The sequence below is a fragment of the Sinocyclocheilus rhinocerous genome, unplaced genomic scaffold, assembly GCF_001515625.1.
Source record: "Sinocyclocheilus rhinocerous isolate Xijiao unplaced genomic scaffold, SAMN03320098_v1.1 scaffold562, whole genome shotgun sequence".
NCBI classification, from domain to species: domain Eukaryota; kingdom Metazoa; phylum Chordata; class Actinopteri; order Cypriniformes; family Cyprinidae; genus Sinocyclocheilus; species Sinocyclocheilus rhinocerous.
In genome coordinates this window covers 545,795-563,988 of record NW_015641608.1, presented here as the reverse complement: position 1 = coordinate 563,988, position 18,194 = coordinate 545,795, and the positions used below count along the sequence as shown (strand labels likewise).

Below are 18,194 nucleotides of genomic sequence, written 5' to 3'. Positions count from 1 at the left end.
CTGAAAAAAAAAAAAAAAAAGGACTTCATTCGATAAGTCTAAGTGGTCATTTAAAAATATGTCACACTTTTGTGGTCAAATTTGATATACCACAGGAAATTTAATAGGAAAGAACCTAACACTGACTAATTCTTTTAAATATGTGTTAAATAAAATCTATATAACATAATGTTGAATGAACTTACACAGAAATGGGGTGAGACTTTAAAACATTCAGATTGCAGATGATTAAAACGGGTACATAGAGAGTATATACAGTATACTTCAAAAGTTTCAAATCTGTAAGAATTGTAATGTTTTTTTAAGAAGTTTTTTATGCTCAAGGCTGTATCTATTTGATCAAAAATACAGAATTTTTTTTTTGTGAAATAATATACTTGAAAATATAATTCATTCAATCTAGTGAAGCATCATTACTCTAGTATACAGTGTCACATGGTCCTTCAGAAATCATTCTAATATGCTGATTTATAATGAATGTTGGAAACAGTTGTGCTGCTTAATATTTTTGGGGCCTGTGATACTTTTGTATCACAGGATTCTTTGATAAATAAAAAGTTAAAAAGAACAGTGTTTATGGAGTAATGGCTGTTAATTTTGAATCAGTTTTTATTTTTATATTTTCCATTTTTATTTGTTTTATTAATTTTGTTGTGATTTAATTCAATTTAATTGGTTTGTAATTTTGTAATTTTTATTTCAGTTTTAGTTGTTTTAGTACAGTAAAATGAGAAATGTTGCCTTGGCAACTAGCTTAAATAATTTTTCATATTTTATTTTATTTCCGTTATTTTCATTTTTCTTTCTCCGTGGTTTTAATTAAGTATGTTTAGCTATAATGACTTTAACTATAATTGTAACTATAATAATCCTTAATAACACCAAAACATTCTAGGGGGAGTATTCCACTTTTCAGAAATTTTTTTTTAAATTATTTTTAGATCATTTTATTTTAGTTTTTTTCCCCTTATTTTGGTGAATTAAATTTATTTATTTATTTAATTTAATTTAATAATTTCTTTGTTTTTAATAATTTAAAATCCTAAATCTTTCAATTTTTTTTAAACTCCATTGTTAATCAAAACATATGGATTTATATTGCTGTAGTGTATGTCATGTGGGAACATCATTGTACAGCAGTTAAGTGCGTTTTGTTGCTGTGCAAACAGGATGTCTGTTGTCTTACGGGCCAGCGTTCATATCAAGATGAATTACTGACTCAGCCTGTTGGATCTTGTCCCATGAAACGAAATGAACATCTCCTATTGAGGGAAAGGCCCAGTCTGCCTTTTATAGCATGGGAAGAAGTTTAAATTAAATACTGGGATGGGATGGGATGCTGGTTAAGCCGACTGAGCGTCTGCATTGGCGTTCAGGGAAACACTAAATGATGGAAAATTTCATACAGAAACGAAAGAACATGGTGTCTCTTAAAACCTTGTTTGAGGTGGAGGCCGTTGGCGGCTCAGAGATGGGTAAGTCGAGCCAGGTTTCCAGTGGTCATGCCATGTTCTCGGCTTATAAATAGTTATGTATGAAGACATGCTGTGTTTTTGATGTGCTATAAACCAGAAAGCCCCAAAGCTGTTCTCTGGCAAGATGTGTACATTCTTTTGCATAGATGTATTCTCATTGTGCTCATACTGTTTCCTACACATACATACACAGTTTTTGCTCCAGGAATAAATCCTATCTGATGTAATATTATTTTATTAACAGTGGAACAGGAGCAGATTCAGAAGAGGACATTCACAAACTGGATCAATGCACAGTTCTCCAAGGTAAACCCAAGAACAACCCATAACTTACTGTAATGACTCCAACTACAGGTACATCTCAAAAAATTTGAATATCATGAAAAAGGTCAATATTTTTTGTCACTCATTTCAGAAAGTGAAACCCATATATTATATAGATTCATTACACATAGAGTGAAATATTTCAAGCCTTTATTTCTTGAAATTTTGATGATTATGGCTTACAGATAATGAAAACCCAAAATTCAGTGTCTCAGAAAATTAGAATATTGTGAAAAAGTTCAATATTGGAAAGTCATGGTGTCACACCCTAATCAGCTAATTACCTCAAAACACCTGCAAAGGTTTCCTGAGCCTTTAAATGGTGTCTCAGTCTGGGTCAGTAGGCTACACAATCATGGGGAAGACTGCTGACTTGACAGATGTCCAGAAGACAGTCATTGACTGGGAGGGTAAGCCACAAAAGTTCATTGCTAAAGAAGCTGGTTGTTCACAGAGTGCTGTATCCAAGCATATTCATAGAAAGTTGAGTTGAAGGAAAAAGTGTGGTAGGAAAAGGTGTACCAGCAAAAGGGATAACCGCAGCCTTGAGAGGATTGTCAGGCAAAATCCATTCAAGAATTTGGGGGAGCTTCACAAGGAGTGGACTGAGGCTGGCGTCAGCGCATCAAGAGCCACTACGCACAGACGAATCCTAGACATGGGCTACAAATGTCGCATTCCTCGTGTCAAGCCACTCCTGAACCAGAGACAACGTCAGAAGCGTCTTACCTGGGCTGTGGAGAAAAATAACTGGACTGTTGCTCAATGGACCAAAGTCCTCTTTTCAGATGAAAGTACATTTTGCATTTCATTTGGAAACCAAGGTCCCAGAGTCTGGAGGAAGAGTGGAGAGGCACAGAAACCATGTTGCTTGAAGTCCAGTGTGAAGTTTCCACAGTCAGTGATGATTTGGGCTGCCATGTCATCTGCTGGTGTTGGTCCACTGTGTTTTCTGAAGTCCACAGTCAACGCAGCCATCTACCAAGAAATTTTAGAGCACTTCATGCTTCCATCTGCTGACAAGCTTTATGGAGATGCTGATTTCATTTTCCAGCAGGACTTGGCACCTGCCCACACTGCCAAAGGTACCAAAAGCTGGTTCAATGACCATGGTGTTACTGTGCTTGATTGGCCAGCAAACTCACCAGACCTGAACCCCATAGAGAATCTATGGGGTATTGTCAAGAGGAAGATGAGAGACACCAGACCCAACAATGCAGACAGACCTGAAGGCCGCTATCAAAGCAACCTGGGCTTCCATTACACCAGAGCAGTGCCACAGGCTGATTGCCTCCATGCCACGCCGCATTGATGCAGTAATTCATGCAAAAGGAGGCCCAACCAAGTATAGAGTACATAGAAATGAACATACTTTTCAGAAGCCTGACATTTCTGTTTAAAATATCCTTTTTTTATTGATCTTATGTAATATTCTAATTTTCTGAGACACTGAATTTTGGGTTTTCATTATCTGTAAGCCATAATCATCAAAATTTCAAGAAATAAAGGCTTGAAATATTTCACTCTGTGTAATGAATCTATATAATATATGGGTTTCACTTTCTGAAATGAGTGACAAAAAATATTGACCTTTTTCGTGATATTCTAATTTTTTGAGATGTACCTGTATGTAGTCTAGAAGAGTTAGGAGTCAAACTGAGGCTGTAGCTGAATCGCTGACTCACTGGTCAGCAAGGAAGGTCTGTTCTGCTGTTCTGTTTGCCTTTGAGCATTGCATATGGCAAGGAGCTTGATTTATTTATAGTTCCCCGCCAGCAGCAGCCCCCCCCCCCCCCCTGCGCTTCAGCGGCCTGTAACATTTTAGCTCGTCCACAAACACTTGGCCGCATTTTAAACGCAAGCGCTCTTAAACCTCCTGCAAGTGACAACCTGTGTAGAGCGCCAGTGATCTCTCTGTATAGCTAGAGTGTTGCATCATTTTACATCAGATTAACACTTTGATGCATGAAATACTTTTTTAAAAATCACAAAATATCAATACTCATTTCCAAACTACTTTTATTTTGAGAGACTGTCACATCAGTCTACTCCAAAAGAAGATTGTAATAAATATTCCAAAGGTACTTTGTTCATCACCACTGTTGTCAGTCAATTTGCATTTGCATTTATAAATAAAAATGAAATATCATATAAAAAGAGCAGTCATACTGAATGAATTATGATTTAAATATCCACCATTTGCAATTAAAATGTATTTAAATAAAAGATACATCAAATAAATTTAATTTAATTGTATTTTTAATGGAACAGATGGTCTTACCTTTAACCTTTAGACAAAATATTATAAAGGTTTGTGTACCTGTATGTGCTTTTTGTTGAGTATCATATATGATAAATCAGGCTTTATGGCCTTTAAAGGAATAGTTGACCCAAAAATGAAAATCTTGTCATCATTTATTCACCCTCATGTCGTTCCAAACCTGTGTGAGTTTCTTTCTTATGTTGAACATAAATGAAGATATTTTGAAGAATGCTGGTAATCAAACAGTTGATGGTCCCCCATTGACTTCCACAGTATTTCTTTCCCTACCTATGAAAGTCAATGGGGACCAACAACTGTTTGGTTCTTCAAAATATTTATGTGTTCAACATAAGAAAGAAACTCCTAGATGTTTGGAACGACATGAGGGTGAGCAAATGATGACAAAATCAACATTTTTGGGTGAAATATGCCTTTATATATGGAGCTTATACTCTGACTCAGAGGGAAAAGAAACTCCACAATTTTATTCAGAGGCCCAAACTGAGCAAAAATATGCAATTTAGTGCCACTGCTGATATTTTTATGACAAAAGAATGATAAACTTTTGAACTTCTTATAAACGTATAAAATTTTGATCATGTTGATCATTTAGAGGCCTTAACAATTTTCGATCAAATGATACAGTAGGTTTTAGGGTTAATATAATAATAAGTTAATAATAATTAATAAATGAATAATATATTCAAATATATCGTTCTACATTTTTCTGCTTTTTTGTGTTTTGTTTTAATCCATGCTTTGTTTATTTCACTGTTTATTTGTACTTCTGCCAGCATAGCTTGACATCAGGAATGCTCAGTGCATTGCCCTGTGAACACCTTTAACATGTTCAGATAGAATACTGATGTGTGTTTCAGAGGAGCCATCCAACTGTTGTCCAGGATCTGTTCTCAGATCTTCGAGATGGGACTCGACTGCTTGACCTACTGGAGGTGATGAGTGGCCAGCGCATGGTGAGTGCTGAATATCACCGTCATACCACTGAGATTCACAGAGATTCAACCAAGAAAGTATTTGTTTATACTGAATCATTGAAATGTTTAAAAATGCTGCTTACTACTGAGTTTGTTTGTTTCTCTGTAGAAGCGTGAGCGGGGTCATGGTGTGTTTCAGCAGAGAGGCAACGTCGAGACCGCTTTGAACGTCTTGAAGAATAAATCAGTAAGAGAGTTTTTGGGATTCTCATAAGACTGATGATGATTTTCCATCTGATAGGATATTAACATTTATATACAAATGACATAAACAACTGTTTACGTTCTCTCAGATCAAGCTGGTGAACATAAACATCCCAGACATCATAGAGGGGAAACCTTCCATCATTCTGGGCCTGATATGGACCATCATTCTGCACTGTCATGTGAGTATAACAGTGAAGACACCATGGGCCAGTTGCATAAACTTGGCCTCTATGTTGTCTTAAGAACTAGTCTGACCAACTAGCAGTTAGCCAAGGGGTAATCATTCTTATTTTTTAGATTCAATTTACACTAATCTACATTTTTATGTAACTGAATAAAAAAAAAATTGAGAAAAAAAATGTAAGAAAAAAATTAGCTGACTAACTTTTAAGACTAGGCTTACCCTTTTATGCAACTGGCCCAATGTGTTTTTACAAAAACTAGCATATTATATACAGTATACTTGCATCTTTCTTTGCCTTGAGCTGTTTTTTTGTTTGTTTGTTTGTTTGTTTGTTTGTCATTGTTTACTTCAAGACCTTTAGCATTTTAGCTCAGAGTGGGCCTGTACTTTTTGAGATGTGAGACTCTTTTATTTCTTCCAGAAGAGAAAAGAATATCAAAATAACAATGCACACAGGAAGCATATAGTATTACAGAAGATTCTTTTATGTCAGAGAACATGGGTTGAATGAGTTCAGTGGTTCTGTTTAGTTATATTAGTCTTATGCTAAAATGTATGCCATTATTACTGTTCAAAAGTTTGAGGTCAGATTGATTGTTTGATTTGATTGATTGATTTATTTATATTTATATTTATATGTTTTTGAAATAAGTATCTTTATGTTCCCAAAGACTGCATTATTTGTTAAGGAATACAGTATAAACAGTAATATTTTGAAATATTATTACAATTTAAAATAACTGGTTTGTATTCTAATATATTTTAAAATATATTAGAAGTTTAAAATATTAAAAAAAAAAAATCTTTGATGATAGATAGATATATATAATATAATATAATATATGTACAGTATATAACCTATGTATGTCCTCTTGTGAATGTATGAACTGACATCTGTATTAAACATGCTCACTTCTCCTCATTACTACAGATAGAGGAGCTAGCCAGCACTCTCTCTTATGGATCCCGTTCATCCTCCCTGGACTCTCTGTCCAGTCTGGATTCTGTTTCTGGATCTCCAGGCAGTAGTCCTGTTCCTCGAGGAGCATCACCGCTCCACACGCGCTTCCGTCTGTCTGCTAAGAAGGCTTTGCTCCTGTGGGTTCGGGACCAGTGCCAGAAGTGAGCTTCATCTAGCAAATGCTTTCATGCACTGTGAATGTTTGGTCAAACTGTTTAGTCTGTTTAATTTCCACACCAGTTGTTCCTCTAAAATGATTGTTTTCTTTCTCTAGAGTTGGTTGCTCAGCCAGTGTGAGGGACTTTAAGTCCAGCTGGAGGAGTGGTGAGGTGTTTCTGGCCATTCTCTGCTCCCTTAGACCTGATCTGGTGGACCTCTCTCAAGCGCAGACCAGCAGCCACCGGGAAAACCTGGAGAGGGCGTTTCACCTCGCTGAGAAGGAGCTCGGAATTCCCAGACTGCTCGAGCCAGAAGGTAAAAGCTATTAGCAGCATTATCCATTATCCGTTATTTATTCATAGCTCTAATTTTTAACAAAGAAATAAAAACAGTTAACTCTAATACAGTGGTTCTTAACTAGTTGGGCCTCAGCAAACATCCAAGGTGGCCTTAAGATGATTTAATATTTAAAATACTACTACAAAACAAGACATTTCTTATGTTATTAATTTACACCCTCAACAGCTGTCTTGAAAAACCTGGATTTATATGGTAGCGAATTTAAAAAATGTGATTTCTAGAAAAGACGTCACTTATGGAAAAGCCATGTAAGTGAATACATTTGTAAAACTACAGGCATTTTTATGATACATATACATTTTTCTAGTTACATTTTTCTTGCCAAGCTAAAAAAAAAATGTTTTTCCAGTAAATTATGAACAACTGGAAAAGTCATTGGGCCTACAAAGATTCTTGTGAAAAATGATGTGAAAATGTTAATAATAATAGTAATCTAATAGTGGGTTGAAAATAGAAGAATAATCAATACAAATACTAAATAAAAGATCATATTTATAATATAATAATAATATGATATAATAAATTACTAATTATAATGACACCATAAAAGTCCATTTAAATATATCTATATAATGCTTTTTTATATTTTTCCTACAATATAAGCAAGTCTTTATACATGAAAATATGCAAGAGCCTTTATATTTCAGTAATGAGTTCCTTTGCAAAGGGATAATGTTTTGAGTGTAGTGTACAATGCAGTGTTTTTTAAGGTTATTGAAGATTTATGTACATTAAAATTCTCTTTCCTCTCAGACATTGATGTCAGTAACCCTGATGAGAAGTCTATCATGACATACATTGCTCAGTTCCTGCAGTACTCCAATGATCTGCCTGTAGCTGATGAAGATTTTGAGGTAAGACCATCTCCAACTGAATCTCCCATCTAGATCTCTGCTTTTGTTTGTCTGCCTTTTTTTTCATTCTTACCTTCTTTCTCTTTCTAACCCCCTTTCCCACATATGGCCCTTCAACTTTGCTTTCTCCTACTCTCTGTTGCCCCCTCCTGGTTGGATGCAGCTTCAAACTCTGCTCTTCCCACATGCCTTTCTCCTGTCAACCTCCCTACATACTTCACTCCTGCTGTGCTGGCCTCACCAATCCACCAGGTACAGACGTCACAGAGCACTTGTGAATTCCTTCACAGTTTTCCTCTGTCAAAATATCATTCCAGCATCAGCCTCTACTTGTTTCAACATGCTTTCTGATTTTACAATCAATCTCGAATTCGGTTCTATGTTTCCTGCCCTGCCCTTAGGCTTCGCCCAGTCAGAAAGCCAGAGAGATGAAATGCTGGCTAGAGCGAGCCTATCAGGAGTTACTGGAGGCGTGGAATTCCACAGAGGGGAAGGGATATGCAGAGGGGTATCAGGTATGCTGAATGTAAAATGGTAAATTATCCCTTCCTGATATGTAACATGCATCTTATGACAAGCCCTGAATGTGTGTCTATGTTTTTATCCAAGGCATTTCAGAACTTTGTGGGGACTTATTATGACCAACGACGTCCAGTTATTCCACTTCTCAGTGCAATGAGACGCTGCGCTAAACCAAGTGAGGAGCAGATGGCACTGAGAAAAGCATGGGACACCATGGAGGAGAGGGTGAATTCTGCTTATTAAATATGTCACCAAATACAGATTGAAATTAGGCAGTTCTGATAGTCTTGGGAATGGACTGGAAATTCCAAACAAATCACACCAGTATCGTTTTTTATATCAAAGGTGTTCATAAAGTTAAAGCTGTCATAGAAAAACTTTATATCGGAATAATTTCTGAATGTTATTATTTGTTCAAACATAATAAACCCAGAAACAACCTTATAGCAGTAAAACATCCAACTATTATTTGCTATAAAAAACATAAATATAAAAAAACATAACAATCTAAATAAATAATTCAACTAGACATTAAAATATATATTTTTTAATAAATTAAAACTCTAAATAAATTAAATAAATATAACCTACAGTAGTCTAGCTTTCTAATAAACCTGGCATTGTGTACTATGAATATTTTTAGCTCTGAAGAAGGGTATAAGGTATTTTGAATGTAAAGCCATAAATAATGCTTATGTTGCTCCATTGTAAGTCATTTCAGATAAAAGCATCTGCTAAATGCATAAACATAAATGTAAATTCAGTTCAATTAAAGATTCAAATGTAAAATTCTGTAACATGTAATTAAAAATAAATATTTTTATATATTTCATATACAGTATATTCTTGAAGAAATATTTATCTTTCTGACATAAAAAATGTACAAAAAAAAATAAAATGCGACGGGATCAGTAAAAATACTGGCAGGTCATATACTGGACTAACAGGAAAAAATATTAGTATAAGTAATATAAGTACTTTTCAAATAATTAAGTGACAAAAAAAATCTTAGATTATTTTGTACACTACTTCTCCCCAGTTACAAGAGTATAGAACCGAGCTTGATGTTGGTTTGCCGGCCCCTCTGAACACACTGGACCGGTGGCTCCAGCATATGGAGGCTGTGCTATCTGAAGACAGCGGGAGCGCTGAAGATCATGCACTTGCTTCCAGAGACGCCAGACTCAAGCATGAACAGCTGAAGGTCAGTGTGCAGACAGGCATTATCATGCTTTAATGTGTATTTTGGAATCATGTGCATATCTTTGTTTGCTCTTCATGTTTCCTTAGGTTTTGGTTGAGGACTTAAGCCAGCACTTGAACACCATTCATCACTACAATATCACAGATGATGAAGTGCCGGTCGAGAAGCTGGAGGAGATCAAGAGACGGTTGGAAAACAAAATCTATTCAGTGCTTCCTGCTGAAAAGACCAGCATCTGTAGTGTTTAGAACATCAGATGCTGGTATGTACATTAGGCATCTAAAGTAGTAACAAAACAGACCAGTTTGCTTTTTAAAGATGGTCTTTTCAGCAGGGCCGAACATTTCAGTTTCTCTTAATGTTGTCTTCTTCAAGATATCCAGGTTCCTTGCTAATGTTTCTCATTCTCCTTGATAGTTTCACCAGTGCCAGAGTGACAGCCAAGTACCACGGCATCAAGCTACAATACAGAGAGCAGATGCACCATGTTTATGACCTGCTGGGACATCTGAAGTCTAAGCTGAGCTTGTGGAGAGGGCCTTACGGCTCCCAGGAGTCTGTTCAGTCTCTGCTACAAGATTGGCATGTATGTGGCCCTATTGATCAGTTATTGTCAATTTGCCATTGCCGTTTTTTTAGAATCTCAGTTTTCGATTTAGGCTAGGTTTTGATTCGAGTAAAATAAAGTCTGTGGTAAACATTACTTCAAGACTTTCACAGTTTGTTCTTCAACATAAATTGCGTGCATTCAGCTCTCAAAAGGGAATTTTGAAAAAGTTTACTGTTGAGGACTGCAACTACATGAGAACTTGCTTGCCTTTTTAACTGTTTGTTGACAATTTCTGCATAAAGTAGTGAAGCCATATCTAAACAGGCTTCGAACAATAAAGCATTGCAGAGATGACATACTTTTGTTGGCCAAACCGGAAATAAACATCACACTGGTTCCCTTGACAGAAAGCCATTAGGATTTTTCAGTTGGCTTTTGGATTATTGCAGAACATAAACTCATTCTTACAAATTTGTCAATCTTACACATTCTGTTCACCATGATAATCTTTACAAATGAACAAAACTTTTGTTCATTTTGAGACCTAAATACAGTACAATCGCTAGAAGTAAAAAGCTGCAACTTTCGTTTTAAAAGATTAAATAATTAAAAATCTAATTAATTGATTCATTTAAAAAATTAATTTAAAATATACAAAATGGAAAGTTTGTGTTAGAATAGTTTGCAAGAGCATAAGTATAAACACAACAAGTCTATAAAAGTGGACTGTTGAGTAGTTTAATGTCTCTGACAACCTAAAAACTTAAAAGCTTAAATGAATAGTAAACAATGCTTATTTGCCATTTAGGACACTGTTGACAAGCAAGGTCTGGTGTGGATGTTGAAGGAAGCACTTAATAAGCTGAAGGACACAGCAGTCAGCTATACCAACAAAGTAGCTCTGGGTAAGTCTATATTGTTGGCAGTTCTGTTATACTTTGGTTTTTATGAAAGTTAGTGCTTTTTCCTGTAACTTTTATCTGATTTACCCTCTCTCCTTTGTTTCTTTTCCAGCAGACGACTCGCCTGTGGTTAACAGGTGGGTAAAAGAGGCAGATAGTGAGACGGGAGTCAGTACAGAAGCTGCAGAAGCAGTAAGATCCACCATGGAACATGTTCTGGCTGCATGGGAGTCCTACAAAGACTGCCTGTATCTATTACAGGTCTGGCTGGGGCAGGAGAAAAAATCAGAGGCTCAAGAGGTACTATACAGCATTTGTCATTAAAACACACGATACAAAGTATACAGTGACCCAAAAAGTGTTTGAACACCTAAGATGCACTTGAAAAGTATGAATGTCATTTAGTTATCTTTGTTGAGATGTTTGGTAAGTTCAAGTCATGAGGTGAGGGCATGATGTTTGTACTGTATGTGGTTGCAATTTGTCAATTGATCTCTTTCATAATACAGCACAAGCATTTTTCCTCCAGCCTGAATGAGTGGAGATCACGTCAAGCCCAGCTGAATGAGGTGGGAAACTTTCTCATTGAGATGAGTGACGCCTCCACCAGCCACTCTCTGACTGAAGAGCTCCGCAAACTGAACATGCAGTGGGCTGACTTCATAAAAAGGACCAAGTTTGTGAGTTTGTAGAGATAGAACACTCGTTTTCAGCAGGGTCCAAAATTAACACTTACCAAATGCCAAATTGCAAGCAAGATTTGTCTTTTTTGAAGAAATAAAGCAATTTCTAGTAACTTTAAAAGAAACTGCACCTTATTACTATACGTTTGAATTTTAATCCGAGTGATTAAAAAAAAAAAAAAAAGAGAGCGAAAACCACAAGCAATATCTCTCATAATTTGAATTTTGGTAAACATTTTCAGTGGAAATTGTTCTATCCGTCTATCTAGGATGCCTGTTATAAAACTGACATGTAATGTCACACATAATATTTTTCACATTACACCACCAGTTGCAGTATATAATTTGAGTATGAGAACAAAATATTTTTGTACTGGCAACAGAAAACGTGATGCAGGTGTTTCTCACAAAATATTCAAGGAAAAAGCTAAATATATTCCATTGTTAAAGACAGAAATAATGCAAAATAAAGTTTCATAGCTGGTAAGAAATATTTATGACTGGTGCATTTGCTCAATTCATTCGCAAGTAGGTGTAGCAAAGAGTTTATTTTGGATCCTGGTTATTTGTCAATTTCAACTTGTTCTACTGGATTGAATAAAGGGTTTTGCCTTTAAACTGCCAAGACCCAGCCTTTTTCGATTCTCTCTGTAAGTTGCATAATTTGTTGGTGGATCTTTGCTACTATTTTTCACTTTCTTTGAGTGATACACTGATAAGCTGGTGCTTCAGCCCATTGTGTTTCAAAACCACAGAAGCATTCTGTTTCATCATCTGTGCTTACTGTTCATCAAAGCATGTGATTGCTCTTGTTCTTTGTCTTTTAACATTCTACACCCTTGAAAAGATTGTGATTGTTGATTTCAAAAAAAAAAAAAAAGATGTTACTGTTTAACAATAAAGTGCTTATTCTGTTGTAAATGGCATGTTTTCAGGCAGTGGCCCCTCAGCCCATCGCTGCAGTCCCAGGTGTCCGAGCTTCCCTGATGCAGGAAGCCAGCTGGGTGCTTAGAGAGACAGTTGAGGTGTTATCTGGACCTCTACGTATTTACAGAAAGAAACTCCAGGTATACTGATCTTTCTGTCCAAGCTGTAGTACTTCATACTGTTTGTATTGTTATATTAGATGTTTCTTCATTGTTTTATATGCCTTTCTTAATGTTTTTTTTTTGCCTTTGTCTTAGCTGTTTCTCAGAATCATTTTCTTCTCCACTCTCTTGTCAAGGTTGTTTATGCTTGTCTTTTTTTATTTTTTTTTTTATTTTTTACTCAGGGCATAACTAAGAAGATGTCTGAGTTCAATCTGAACTCTTTGTCTCCATCTCCAGACTACAAAGAGGAAACTCTTCAGAAATTCAGACAAACTCTTCCGGAGGTCAGGCAATATTTAGGTTAAACGTGTAGATGTGAGAGACAGTTCACCCAAAAATGAAACAAATTTTTTTATTTTTTATTATTTACTTGCTCTCAGTTATCCTGTGGAACACACAAATACAATTTTGAAGAATCTCCATGAGTCATTGAGTTTGTGAGTAAACAAATCAGTCTTTTGAGTCAGTTCTTTCCAGTGAACTGGTTCATCAAACTGATTAGTTTGTATTGGTATATATCCATTTATTTTAAATAGGGCTGTCACAATCATATTTTTACTTAACTGAATTATTTTACTGAATTATGGCTAAAATAATTCACAATAACAATATTATTGCAAAGTCTACAGAAATTTTATGAATAATGTGACAAAATTAAATTCTGCCAAAATTAAATAATGCTATCAGTCAAATTTATCTTTAACTTTTATTTTGTACTTTCACGAAAAAGGTGTATTGGGAGACAGAGATGGTATTTGTAACAATAACTTTACAAAAGTGTGCAAAAACAACTGTTGATCGTTACTTCTTGCAGAATGGGGGTCTTACACCCACCCAACTTTTTTGCAGAATCAAAAAAACTCTTTATGACAGGAGGCAAACAGATTTAAGGTGCAGTACTGCCTCCTATGTTGGAGTGTCTACCAACTCTCTAAACACTCTGTGTCTCTAATAAGAATAATTGATTTAACTAGGAACTGAACAAATCTGTGGACATGTTTCTTGGCAGACACTTGAGACTTTGACCCGGGTGGATCAGGTGTGTGAGAGACTCCAGAAAGCCGCATCTCTGCTCGAGGGCAGGCTGGCTGAGCTTGAAAACTGGAGCACGGAAGCCCAAGAGGTCTGCCACCACCTAAAGAAAGGCAGCATAGGGGCCACGGGGGGCCACATTCCAGGGCTAAAGTGAGTACAATTAACTAAGTTATTGAGTTCATTTGGTTGATTAAAACAGCGCTTTCACATTGTTGTCTCTTTGGATTCCCATTGCAGGCACTGATCTCCAGAGGTCTACAGTTGGAAAGACAGGTGGTGACAGAAGGTGAGGACCTGCAGGTGCTTGTGACATCTGTGCAAAAGAACTCCTCCCTTCCTTACCTCAGCACATCGGCAATACAAGACCGACTGAAACAGACGGTCTCACACTGTCAGGTGAATTTCATTGCAGGCCAGTATCGGTTAAGGAATGCTTAAAATCATGATGTTGTAACTTCTCACACCGTTCTGTATGTCCGTCAGGAGGTTACTGAGATGCTCAGTTCTCATGGAGTGAAGCGTGAAGGACAGCCTGTAGGTGCACAGCCTGCTTCCAAGGTTTTTGTGCAGGCCCATTCTCAGCCTGAATCCCAAACTAGAATCATTCAACACCATCAGGATCAGACGTTCTTCCAAAGCAGCAAACGTTCTCTAGAGAGCCCAGCAGAACCTCAAAACCAAGAACTCCATTCTTCTCAGCTGCAGTCACAATTGGAAACCACTAGTGGCATACAGCCCCAGTTTCTCCCCCAGGTTCGTGTAAAATCTCCAAAAGCCCAAAGCAAAACTATATGCCAAGTCCTGCATGCAGAGCTCAAACAGCCTTTGCTGTCATCTGTTGTTAGCAGGAAGGCTCAGTTGAAACCCCAAACTGACGTTCAACTGATCTCTGTAGACTCCAGCCTAACCAATCGCTTTGGACCATCAGACCTTCAAGCTGCCTCAGTAAACTCAAGCCAAAACAGTGGCTTTGGACATTTACAGGTTATCTCTGTAGACCCAAACCAATCCAGTGACTTTGGACCATCAGAGCAACAGGTTCTTTCTGCCAACTCAAGCCAAACCAGTGGTTTTAGACCATTAGACTCTCTCCAAGTTATATCTGTAGACTCAGGCGAAACCAGGGGCTTTGGACCATCAGAGCTTCAGGTTATCTCTGTAGACTCAAGCCAGAGCAGTGGCATTGAACATTCAAACCCTCTACAGTCTTTCTCTTCAACTGCGTCTAGCCCAATCATGTTGCTTACATCGGTTACCATGACTCAACTAAGAATGCCAGTCGAGCAGCATCTTGATTCACCACCAAATAGGCAACCACAAACCTTTTTGGTGACCCCACACCAAAGACAAAAGGTTCTGGCCAAAAGTCACAGTTTTCCAAAACCCCATGAGCCATCACAAACTCTGCCTGTTACCTCACTTGCATCCAGCCCAAGCACTTTGCATACACTGGTAACAGTGACTCAACAAAGAACGCCTATCGAACAGAACCTTGGTTCACCACCGAAAAGGCAACCTCAGACCTCTGTGACAACCCAACACCAAAGACAAAGGGTTCTATCCAAAAGTCACAGCTTTCCACAGTCATCAGAGGCTCCAGGTGTTCCCCATGTCCCAGTACAGAATGAGGTGTATGCCACAGCTCAGGCTTTGGCCAGGAGCAGACTGGATAAAGCAAAACGGCACCTGCATGAACACATACAGGATGTCATCTCAGTGATCAGCACCAGAGACAGATCTAAAAAACAAGCCAAGAAAAAACAAGTAAGGCCATTTCAAAATGTGAGTTTTCAATCCAATAATTATTTAATCAAATAATGGTTTAAAAAACATATGGTTGGTCAAAACACATGCACAGAAGCTGTTAATGACTGCTGATTTCTTTTTGTTTTATAGGCAGTGTCACGTCTTCTCAGGCCTTCAGTGTTGGAGGCATTTCTAGAAGCTGTGAAGGGAATGGGTGATTTCTGCTCCGATGCCCAGCTCAGAGACATGGACCTCCTCTCTCAGTCAGTCAGAGCCCAATGGGAGGTAAGAAAGAGATCATGGTCCTTCTAGCTGTGCATTAGTGTATGCTACTCAGTTTTTTAGGGGCAATTTAGGGGCAATCACGGAAAAAGCCCGATCCCCTCTCATTTTTAGTCTTGCCCTAGGAACAGTCAACAGCTTCTGATCAGATGATCGGAGCGATCTTGATGGGTTGTGTAAGATTTGACAGATACGTTGGCGCCAATCCGTGTTAAGGTTTAAAAGCAATTAAAAGAATCTTAAAATCAATTCTATAGTGGACAGGAAGCCAATGAAGAGACATTAGAATTGGGTAATATGTTTACATTTTCGTACACTCAACAGAAGTCTCACCGCAAAGTTTTGCACCATTTGAAGTCAAAAAATAGATTTAGAATAGAAATAGTTTGTTTATTCCTACATAGAGAGAGTTGCAGTAGTCAAGACGGGTATAGATAAAGGCACGAATTACCTTTTCAAGTCTTTGCAAGAGAGCCAAGGCTTTGCTTTTGCCAAAAGCCTTAGATGGTAGAAGCTAGATTTTACAACCAAGTTTATCTGTTTATCAAACTTAAGGGAACTATTAAATAGCACACCCAGGTTTTTTACACCCGGTTTATGGAAGCAAGAGAACTGCTCCAAATTGAGATTCTGAGTATCATACCCATCAGAAGGACTAAATACAACAATGTCTGTTTTGGATTCATTTAAATAAAAAAAAATCAATGACATCCAACGTTTTAAATAATTTAAGCAATCCAGTAGAGGTTTTTGGGCATTGGAATCGTTCACTTTCAATGACATATATGATTGCTTGTCATCTGCAAAACAATGGAAAGAAACACCATGTTTCCTAAAAACATGGTCCTTATGTGATCTTGTCCCAGCATTAATGATTAAATCATAGCCTCTTTTGATGGATCTACTACTGTATATATAACACCCTGTCCTGTTATTTAGGCAGTGTAATTCTGTGTGTGTGCAGGTAACACATTCCTTAATCTACATGCCTCTGTATGTGAACATAACTGCATTAAGTCCAAATTAGTCTCTTCTTTGCTCAGTACTTGTAACGTTTACTCAGTTTTACTTTTTTATCAGTTTATGAAGATTATTCCTGTCCATCAAGTCTCTGAATACTATTAAACCTTATCCAGTAGTTTTTATTTAAACCTCAGTTTTATCATTTTATAATTGTTAAATCATCAACAGTTGATTTTGTTGTAAATTTGATCATTTATTGACTGCATGCATGTTTTGACAGGTTGATATAGACGGTTACTTGTTTTCTTTTCAGCTATATGATCATATTTTGCATGCATATCTCTCTTATCACTACCAGTTAGCCAAGTTAGCAAGCCTCATTACCTGTAATGGGAACTCCCATTAGCATAAATCTTGATGCTTATCCCCAAACCACAACTGTAATTAATTTTTTTTGTGGTAGTCAAATTTTATGGTTCGATATGGTTCATTATATCATTATTGTCGAAGAGTTTGGAATCAGTTTGTTTTGGGTTTAAACCACAGGTATGTGCCACAGCAGCTGAGCGTTCAGTGCATCTGGAAGCCTTGAGAAGAATTGCAGAGAGTCTGCAGCCCACAGAGAGTGTTCTTCTCAGCACCACCCATCTGAGAACAGACACAGAGAGGGTGGAGAACATTCAACGCCACACAGACTCCACAAGTGACTTGGCACCATGCCAGGATGGGTACGTAAGAAACGTTGGAAATGTTGGGGTTACATAATGGAAATATCTGTTATATTAAAATTAATAATATATATTCTGATACAGTATGTGTTTTAGAAATAAAAATGAAAAGTAAAAAAAAAACACTTTATTTTATGATATTTTATGATAATTTTAATGCTATAAGACCTGTCTGTCACATGTACCAACAGTGTTTTGTTGTTGTTGTTTTTTTAACTAACTTATAGTACACTACTGTTCAAAAGACTGAGGTCAGAAAAAATGCTTTTATTAAGCAAGAATACATTAAATGGATTTAAAGTGGCAGCAAATACATGGATAATAGTAGAAAAAATCTATTTCAAATAAATGGTGTTTTAAGTAGTAAACGTTTTTCTGTATTGACAATAACAATTTTTCTAGAGCACCAAATCAGTATATTTGAATGATTTTTGAAGGATTGTATTAGAAATCAGACAAAAGTTATTTTAAATTGAAATAATACTTCACAATATTAATGTTTTTACTGTATTTTTGATCAGTGCAGTCTTAAGCCCTATTCGCACGGGATTAGTATTACCTGGTGACCTCCAGTCATTTGTAATAATTGCGGAGGTTGTCTGTGATCTTAATCCCGTGCGAATCGGCCATGTCTGTAATATGTAAAGTAAAAATTCCACCGCAAATGACCTACCATATTTCGCCGAACACCGAGGTCCTGTGATAA

The 18,194-nt window shown here is 36.9% G+C and overlaps 1 protein-coding gene across 1 annotated transcript in view; it reads left to right on the top strand.

Moving 5' to 3' along the window:
- The window catches only part of LOC107755208 (nesprin-2-like), a 105,088-nt gene that overhangs the window by 4,506 nt on the left and 82,388 nt on the right, over positions 1–18,194 (top strand). The window contains 23 exon segments of the mRNA XM_016571927.1: positions 1,720–1,781; positions 4,941–5,036; positions 5,167–5,244; positions 5,351–5,443; positions 6,380–6,570; positions 6,684–6,883; positions 7,682–7,782; positions 8,184–8,297; positions 8,392–8,529; positions 9,344–9,508; positions 9,595–9,695; positions 9,926–10,094; positions 10,867–10,963; positions 11,073–11,260; positions 11,470–11,640; positions 12,579–12,710; positions 12,917–13,018; positions 13,744–13,870; positions 13,873–13,919; positions 14,007–14,165; positions 14,253–15,533; positions 15,666–15,800; positions 17,307–17,488. Coding sequence (XP_016427413.1) covers positions 1,720–1,781; positions 4,941–5,036; positions 5,167–5,244; positions 5,351–5,443; positions 6,380–6,570; positions 6,684–6,883; positions 7,682–7,782; positions 8,184–8,297; positions 8,392–8,529; positions 9,344–9,508; positions 9,595–9,695; positions 9,926–10,094; positions 10,867–10,963; positions 11,073–11,260; positions 11,470–11,640; positions 12,579–12,710; positions 12,917–13,018; positions 13,744–13,870; positions 13,873–13,919; positions 14,007–14,165; positions 14,253–15,533; positions 15,666–15,800; positions 17,307–17,488 — 4,129 coding nt within the window.